This window comes from Durio zibethinus, chromosome 9 (genome assembly GCF_047325235.1).
Source record: "Durio zibethinus cultivar Kanyao isolate XHJ-2024 chromosome 9, ASM4732523v1, whole genome shotgun sequence".
Lineage (NCBI taxonomy): Eukaryota > Viridiplantae > Streptophyta > Magnoliopsida > Malvales > Malvaceae > Durio > Durio zibethinus.
The window spans coordinates 22,657,238-22,666,809 of NC_143170.1; the positions used below are offsets into that span (position 1 = coordinate 22,657,238).

The 9,572-nt window shown below is 34.6% G+C and overlaps 1 protein-coding gene across 1 annotated transcript; it reads right to left on the reverse strand.

The window, feature by feature from the left end:
- Window positions 1-4,555: 4,555 nt before the first annotated feature.
- On the reverse strand, window positions 4,556-5,965 carry LOC111317145 (putative aquaporin TIP3-2). The gene is made up of 3 exons (XM_022919523.2): window positions 5,592-5,965; window positions 5,262-5,509; window positions 4,556-5,110 (listed from the first exon to the last, which is right to left on the reverse strand). The coding sequence occupies exons 1-3, from the start codon at window positions 5,722-5,724 to the stop codon at window positions 4,724-4,726; spliced, it is 768 nt and encodes a 255-aa protein (XP_022775258.1). The 5' UTR covers window positions 5,725-5,965; the 3' UTR covers window positions 4,556-4,723.
- Window positions 5,966-9,572: the final 3,607 nt, after the last annotated feature.

Genomic DNA, 9,572 nt, shown 5'->3' on the forward strand with positions numbered 1-9,572 from the left:
CCCATAATATACGATCACTCATCTAATATCAACAGTGTCCAACCATAACCCAATAGTAATCAATACCAAAAATGGTCAAAGCTTCAAAGAGAGAGAAGCGAAGAAGTCTACGTACAGATTCAAAAGCTCCTGGGCGAAAGAAAGAGAGTGTGAAGACATGATCAAGGACGCTTGGAAAGAAAGTAGTAAGGTACAGTTGAATGGGAAACTGGCTTGTACGAGTACTCGATTCTCTAAAAGGCACCAAAAACACTTTCGAGGATTGCATGAAAAAGTCAGAAAGCTTACGAAAGACCTCCAACAGCTAAAGGAAGATAGGTCGAATCAAGCAAACTTGGAACAGATGAGAGTGGTTCGGGAGGAGCTGAATTTGGCCATTAAAAGGGAAGAGTTATTCTGGTCACAAAGATCACGGATTAATTAACTCAGGAAGGGGGACCGCAACACGACTTTTTTCATGCAAAAGCTAACCAACATAGAAGATGCAATAATATATAAGGATTGAGGATAATAGGGGCGAATGGTGCGAAGAGGATGAACGGATCACAAAAATTGCCACTAACTACTTTCAAAGCTTATTCCAAATCAAAGGGCGTGGAAACATGGAAGAGATCCCAGAAGCAGTGGAAAGCCGAGTATTCGACGAGATGAACGATCTTCTGCTAATGGAGTTCATTACTAAAGAGATCCAGATGGCCATAAAACAAATGCATCCATTAAAATCCCCAGGACCAGACTGTGTGTTTGCGTTATTTTATAAAAAATTTTGGCATTTAGTAGGTATTGATGTAACCCAGTTCTGTCTTTCCTTTTTAATGAGAAGGGTAATTTGAGGGAAGTCAATCACACCAAAATAGTCTTAATCCCCAAAATAAGTGACCCTAGGAACATCATGCAATTTAGACCCATTAGTTTATATAATGTGCTGTATAAAATTATTACTAAAGTGCTAGCAAACAGGCTAAAATGTGTCTTTCCACATTGCATTAGTGAGTCTCAAAGTGCTTTTGTCCCAGGGCGACTAATCACTGATAATATTTTGGCTGCATATGAACTTCTCCATTCCTTTTAAAAAAAAAAAAAAAAGATGGACAGAAAGGATACTTGCTTTAAAGCTCGAAATGAGTAAAGCCTATAATAAGGTTGAATGGGATTTCCCGAAAGAAATGATGGGCAGAATGGGTTTCAAGCCTAGATGGACATCTCTTATAATGCAATATGTCACAACCGTTTCTTATTCGATTATTATAAATGGAAGCATCATTGACAAATTTTGGCCAGGAAGGGGTCTTAGGCAAGAAGACCTTCTATCTTCGTATTTGTTTTTATTATGCAGTCAAGGATTGTCATCTTTGTTAGCCAAGCTCAGAGAGGGCTCCATCGAAGGAGTCCAAGGTAGCCGAGATGGCCCCAGAACGACTCACCTATTCTTTGCAGATGACAACTTATTGTTCGCTAAGGTAACATCAAGTAAAGGCGAGAGGGTGAAGAGCATGCTACAAAAGTACGAAAAAGGCTCCAAGCAGCAGATCAACTTCGATAAATCAACACTGTATTTTAGCACAAATACGGGACAAGAGCAGAAAGGGATCGTTAAAGAAATGTTTGGAGTGCAAGCCACAGAAAGTCCTGAAAAGTATCTTAGGCTGCCATCAATGGTGGGGAGGAATAAAACAAGAGCTTTCAGAGAGATCAAAGAGAGGATCAAAAAAAAAAATAGAAGGGTGGAACAACAGATGCTCACCACAAGGTGGGAAAGAAGTTTTCATTAAGTCAGTTTTACAAGCTGTCCCAACCTATGCTATGAATTGTTTTATGCTACCAAAAAGCTTGTGTAAAGAAATTAATAGCATAATCGAGAGATATTGGTAGAGGCAAGGGACAAATGTGAAAGGCATTCATTGGTTTAAGTGGAAAGAGCTGTGCCTACCCAAATCGAAGGTTGGATTGGAATTTAGAGAAATGGATACTTTTAACAAGGCTTTGCTGGGAAAAAAGGGCGGAGGCTCATATCCAAACAAACACATTAGTGAACCAAGTCCTTAAGGCTGGGTATTTCCTGAATACATCCTTCATGGGGTCAAGGTTGGGCCATAACCCCTCACTCACGTGGAGGAGCATACGGGGGTTAAGGAGATATTAGTTAAAGGGTTAAGATAGCGGGACGGCAATGGGCAAAACATTCACATATGGGAGGACAACTGGCTCCTAACGGCATGGCCTTTCAAAGTGAAAACACAACGAGGAAAGCAGTAGGAAAATACCATGGTGGCACATCTCATAGATCATCAAGGCAGGTATTGGAACAAAGAGATTATCAATGGAATTTTCACACCGTGGAAAGCAAACATAATCTGTACGATACCAATCAGCTTTCTAAGCAGCCCTGATATTCTAATGTGGCATCATGATAACAAAGGGGAATACACAGTGAGAAGCACCTACAAAATCCTAACGGAAGAGGGGCAACAAGTAGGGGTTGAATAAATGCAACGTAACCCAGAGATGGCATGGAGGAAATTATGGAATGCAAGTATCCACCCTAAAGTCCAGATATTGGTATGGCATTTGAGCCGTGAGGCATTACCAACCATGTTAAACCTTAACCGGAGAGGTTTGACTGTAAACACAGCATGCCCAAGGTGTGGTGAAGTGGAAGAATCGGTACTGCATGCAAGCCTTCAATGCCCGCACGCTTTAAGGGTATGGAGTCACCTAAAGCTACATTAAAATGATTGGAACAACCTTACTGATACTGCAGCGTGGATAAAACATGCATGTAACAACTTAAAAGATGGGCAACTGGAGCCTTTATGACAGCAATATAAGGGATATGGGGAGAATATAACAAGGAAAAGCATGGTGAACAGAGGAAATCACCACAAGCAACAGCATGCTTTCTTCAACAATATAATGCAGAATAAGGTACGTATCAGGTTGGGAAAGAAAGTCAATAGCTCTTAACACAGCAATGGACCCAGCTGGTACAAGGGCTAGTTAAAGTCAATTTCGATGGATCCTTTTGTCGACAGGAACGGAAAGAAGGCATAGGAATTATTATTAGAGACCATCAGGGCGCAGTTCTTGGAGCCGCAGCAATTCAAATAAGTGGTGTTAGCAACCCATTTCAAGCTAAAGCAAGAGCAGCGGTGATTGCTATAAAGTTTGAAAACGTATTGTTGAAGGGTTAGCAATGATCAGAAAACTGAAGATGACAGAGTTTGATCTATCACCTATAGGCACGATCATAGAGGAGGCAAGATGGAGGTTGGCCAGTTTTCAACTATGCCAAATCATGCATGTATTACGAATAGGAAATAGGGTAGCACACCAACTTGCATGCCATAGCTTACGCATAGAAAGTGATGAATATTAGGTAGAAGACTACCCTGATGTAATAGTTGAAGCATTGCATGGTGATTGTAACCAAGCTTGAGTAATAAAGTTCATTTCCTTTCCTTTCAAAAAACAATAATAATAATAAACATATTTTTCTATGACTAAAGTATGGAGCCAAATATTGAACTCAAATCATATAATATTGCCTTCATATGATCAGAAATTGCAGACATATATATAAGAACCTAACTAAGAAAATTTGCTACCAATAACAACAAAATCTTGAAACAATTTAACTTCTAATTAAATTTAAGATATTTTTACTGAAGTGAATTAGGACATTTCACATACACACATGGAAGATAAAAGAAAAGTAAAATAATTGTTAAAACCTCTGATTTTCCTTCAACGGTTTATGTGTTGTATATAGAGTAAGACGTATATGTATTGCTTGAAAAGAATTGAAAATACTACCAAAGTTCATTTTTTTAAAAAAATACGACTAAAGTTTGCATAAATCATTCAAGCAGATAAATTTGCACAAACCACTTTTTGATTCAAGCAGGTGATATCTAAATAGAAGACCACCGAGAGCTAGTTAAAACATATTTGTGTCACATATTCTAAAAATACTCCTTTGAGTTTTACATGAGTCACGTATGATTTCAGAATTTTAGGCTCCACTCGTTCTTATATAGATCCCTTTGATTGACATTTTATAAAATTTATAAAGTCAATTATGAAATATAATTTGTATAAAATTTCTTATTTAAGCTTTGTTAGAAAATAAAAAAAAAAAAATTTACTTAGATAAACTATTTACAAATATTTATTTATTGACTTTAATGCTTTAAAATTCACTTTAATAATAAAGGTCAACTTATTACTCACTAAGTATTTATTGACAGTGTACAAGGTTACTAACAATCCATTGACAGTATACAAGTTGTATGATGAGACAAATTTATACGAAAAATTTTAAGTAAAATTTATAATTTTTTTAAAAAATGATTTTATATAAACTTTAATAAAAATCAAAGCCGATTGATTGATTAAATTCGTTAATTAAATTTCACTTGAAATTTAAAATTTTTCATTAATTATTTCTACAAAACTTCATAAAATTTACTTAAAAATTTTCATCAAATTGAAAGGAACTTCACTTAAAAAAACTTTTATGTAATTAAATCATTAATAATAATTTATGGTAAGAAACTTCAAAACTGACTGCACCGCAGTTATTTTATTACTGTCATGAAAATGCATACAAACTTACAAGAAACAGATACAGAAACAGAACATACAAGTGAAAGAAAGCAACATGGATCCATGACCAAATTAAGTAGCTAGGTGCACCCACAAGCACAAGAAATGACACAAGCGACTAGTAATCTTCAGGGGCCAAGGGCTGGTGCGTGTGGTGGGGAGGCTCTGCTGGTATCACCATGTACTCGTATATGAGACCGGCTAGACCTCCTCCAATCAGTGGACCCACCCAGTAGATCCAGTGATTGTTCCAACGCCATCCTACCAAGGCAGGACCAAATGCCCCGGCTGGATTCATGGCTCCTCCATCAAATGGCCCGCCCACTAAGATGTTAGCACTGAAAATTAACCCAATAGCCAGTGGTGCTATTGTCCCCAGGCTTCCTCTTTTCGGATCAATCGCTGTTGCATAAACAGTATACACCAATCCATATGTCAGCACTATTTCCAGTAAAAGACCGCGCAACTCCCCAACTCCGGACGCCACATAGAACCCGGCCGGTCGCTGAAACCAAAAGCCCATACTCATCAAACAGCAAGACAAAATTATACTGTATATATATATATATATATATATATAGTTAGTTAGTTGTATCCTGATGCATGAATGATATATATACATATATATATATATATATATATATATATAAAACTACCATTCCAGCGGCAACCAGAAGCAAGAGACAAGCCACGATAGAGCCTAAGAGTTGAGCAACCCAGTAGTAAACGGCACGAATAAGCGTGATCCTTCCTCCGACCAGGGCACCAAAGGTGACTGCTGGATTCAGATGGCCACCAGAGACGTTAATACTGGATGCCACAGCTGAAAACAGTGACAAGCCATGCGCAAGTGCTATCATCACCAGTCTTGCAGGCGTTGTACTGGTATCCTTGTGCATCTTGTCTGCAACAAATTACAAATGAAGTAAGATGTCACTCCAAGTAATAAAGATGAAAAGTTTAAGACTTCAGTGTTAAGACACTACCAAGAGCAAGAACTGAGCCTTCGCCGGCAAAGACGAAAATGCAAGTGGAGAAGAATTCAGCCAAGGTGGCTCGCATGGAGTCTGGATGAGTGGCCTCATCAGCCCTCCCAAAAGCGTATCTGCGAGGCGGCATGTTTTCCCTCCTCTACCTTAACTTCTTATCTTGTCTGTCTTTACAGTTTCAGAAAAAAATCAGCTAAAACTATAGATGGTGAAAAATTGCACTGCGGCTTTAGCTTTTGCTCCTTCACTTTGAAAATGATGGTGCAAGCGCAGAGAACAAGAGAAGAAATAGATAAAGAGAAACAAAGAAGCAGGGGAAAGGGAAACTCAAAAAACAGAAAATTGATTACCGAGGCCGGAGTGTGGTGCATGCATGAGAAGTGGAAGTGGATTCGCTTAAATTAGCCAAAGAGGGGTTGGACTTATGTGGGACACTTGGGGGATGTTAATGCATCAAGCTTAACACGTACATATCTATGTGTAGCCTTCTCATTCCTATTCTTATCTCTTAATTACCAACTGGAACACCCTCTCGTCTCCTTCTTTTCTCTTTACCTCATGATTTTGTGGTCCACAGATATAGAGTTCTTTTTTTGTTTTTTTCCTTTTCAAGAAAAAAGAAAAAAGAAATTAAGAACAATAGTTTATTACGAAATTGATCTTGTTGCGCCATCATCAGAGAAAGAAACAATATTAACTAAGAGGCACCCTCGCTTCGCGTCGGGTCATTGAACAACAACTTAGCAACAATGGTTCCATAGCAATCCAATAATCATTTTAATTAACAATATTAAATTCTAGTTTCATTGCCTTTCTTCCCATAATTAAATTAGCAAGGCATAATAAACAAAGCAAACCAAAAAAATTACATTGAACAAAAACTATTCAACAAACTTAACTTCAAATGCAATGTAGATTGCAAAGATACTTCATGTATCACTAATTTTTTAAAAATTAAATACCTTATAATTATAATTATCTCAATTTTGATGTTCTTTTGTATGAGACACTGGATCTGCCCTCTCAAACTCAACATCTGCTTTCAATTATTTCATAGCCTCGCATCCTGTGCTAACTTGAGAACTGAGTTAAGAGTAACTGGTGAAAATCCATAGACTTGGGAGCCTAGATTGCCTGCAAAAGATATCTGACGTAGCTTGCTTTTGATTTTCTGCAAACTGAATGCAAAGCTGATAAATCATGGGCGGCTAATATTTGATTGGCAGTAAGTTCAATATTCCATACACAGGTTACCCAGGATTTATGCAAAGCATATGCCACACAAGCAAACCTATTTATTAGTATTTTTCAGAATAAATATTATTTCATTAGAAAAATTGAACATACCTGGACTGTTTTTATTCAAAGCTGCAGTTGGAATTTTGATGGGACTTTGGATCAGTCAAGTGGACATCAAAAGAACAAATTTTTTTGAGTAAGATTATTAATTAAACAATGCATATTTCAAAGCTATAATGTTTAAATAATGTATTGCGAAGAAAAATTGTATTTCATAATGACAATATAGCAGGAAGAGTAAGTATCGGTAGCTAAAAACAAAGAAACATTTGTACCAACAACCAAAATTTTAAAAAATTTCGTGATACGCAACAAAAAAGTTGTGTTATTGTTTGTGTTTCTGTTGATTTGAAGGCTTTAGTTTCAAAATCAAGCACAAACATTTCAAACAACAATAAAGAAAGTCAGAATCCAACGAAATTTTCAATGCAATTTTACAAAAACAATTAAACAGGATTTGGGTAACAGGAAAGCCAAATTCAAATTCATTTTCAAAGTGAAGCATAAACATTTAAACAACAATAAAAGGAAAATTTTAATTCTCACATGAGCAATTGGAGATGTTAATTTGCAAATGGTAGAACTTTCCTGCATTAAATTAAAAGACAGACACATAAACAAAAGATGTTTGAATATTTGTTTTGAGTGAGACATTTTTTTGCTAAAATTACTGAAACACTAAGAAAGGGGAAATTTTAGACAAATAACTGACATGTTTTATTTTTAAACTTTAAAGATAATAAAAAATAATAATTCAATTACCAAACTAAACCAAGAAAATGTGGTCTAGGTATTTTAATAGAACTGTGAAATTGTGAGTGTTCTAATGTTTTTACCTTTGTTTGAATGCCTTTTGAACACGATTGCTTCTAAGCAATTGCAGAGAAGGAAACTTTCACTCTTCTCGAAATTGAAAATTTTAAAAAGGTTGTTTTTGAACGTACCAATTCTTCAATAAAAATTAGACAGAATAGATGAGTGTGATAAAAAAATAATTCAATTATCAAACTAAAAAAGAAAAAGATGTTATGGGTATTCCAATAGAAATATGAAATTGTTAGTTTTCAAAGATTTTTACCTTTGTTTGAACTTCTAACGAACATTATTGTTTTAACACAATTACATAAGCAGCAACTTCCAAGCTTCACGAAATTGAGAAATTTTAAAAAAGTTGTTGTCAAACTTATCAATTCTTGAAGAAAAATTTAAACATGAGGGCAGAAGCGGAGTTGAATTGATTTTTCGATTTATTTTCGAAAAAATTTAAGTATGGAAGGTGAATCATTTTCCTGAATAAAGAAAAAGAGAAAAATTGAAAGGGATGGAATAATGATAAAGGAATTGAAAAGAATGAAACAATGAAGAAAATTAATTAAATGAACTCCCCCTAGTAACAACCCTCTTCAAGTTCAACGAATAGAGTTTTTCTCTTGAAAAATATAAGTCAAACGATATTAACTCAGGGTGGAAGAGTTTGAAAAGAAAAACCCGAGACACATAAAGGAAGGTTAAAGAATTGGAAGGCCCAAAGTCACGACATCTCTAATCTTTTCCCCCTTGTACAAATTTCGGTAACCATTGCTTGGTTTATTGTTTTTCTTTTCCCCAAAAACCATTCACATGGCACAAAATAAATGGGCATGAAATGAAAAGTCATGAGAAGGCCAGAGTCTATATTGTGTCAAGATCATATAATTGGCCACGTGTCATCATTTTAACTATTGTAGACAAAAATAATTTAACAATAGATAGATAGATAAATTAATATTGTTTAATATTTGTAAAGGTTATATAGGAGTAGATGCGACAGGCTGAGGTTGGGTCGGGTTTGAATTGATTTCATTTAGGTTATTTTAAATTCGGGTTATTTTAATTTGATATTTAAATTATTTAAATTTGAATTATTGAAATTGAGTCGAATTTAAATTATTGAGTTTTAAAATCAAATTAATATAATTTTTTATCATCATAGATTAGTCTTTTGACCGTAAGTTTAAATAATTTCATATTTAAATTTAGATTATTTTAAATTTGAGTTGGATAAATTTAAATTGTTTACTTTTTAAAATTAAATCAGAATGCATAAGATCAAGTTCGAATAAAATATAGGGTTAACTTTAACCGAGTGTAATTGTATTATCGTAATCATTTGCGAAATTAAATACTTTTCAAATAACTAATATAATTGATTAACCGAATAAACAAACATTTTAGATTTCCAATCAATTTTGAAATTATCCAACAAGTACATATTTGTAGACAATATATATATATATATATAGAGAGAGAGGCTAGAACTAAGTGCATCATGTTAGTGTGTGCCTTATGAGCAATCGAATTGGTATTATGATGCATGCATGTTATATTAAACATAATTTTATTAATTAAGGCATTATTTACCAACAAAATTTTTATATTTAACAGTACTTACCTATTAGATAAAGTCCATGGAACAAGTTAAGCTTTACGTAAAAAATTACAAAAAAATTGTAATTATGACATTTCTATCGCATAAAAGCATTATTCTTAAAATGTTCTTAGTCGATACTTTATCAAAAAATGGATATTGATAGAAGTTGTTAAGACTGATATATGTTCATGCTTTTACTTACAAAGTAAGCAATTGATTTTATAAGTTGAAATATGAATATACTTGAATTAAACATGTAGTTGTTTGTT

What these genes read in the sequence shown, in the direction of transcription:
- LOC111317145 (XM_022919523.2), bottom strand. Translation starts at nt 5,724, where the DNA reads ATGCCGCCTCGCAGATACGCTTTTGGGAGGGCTGATGAGGCCACTCAT. An exon ending in AGGCTCAGTTCTTGCTCTTG is followed by an intron (nt 5,510 to 5,591) that starts GTAGTGTCTTAA and finishes AATTTGTTGCAG; the next exon opens with ACAAGATGCACAAGGATACC. An exon ending in TTCTGGTTGCCGCTGGAATG is followed by an intron (nt 5,111 to 5,261) that starts GTAGTTTTATAT and finishes TTTTGGTTTCAG; the next exon opens with CGACCGGCCGGGTTCTATGT.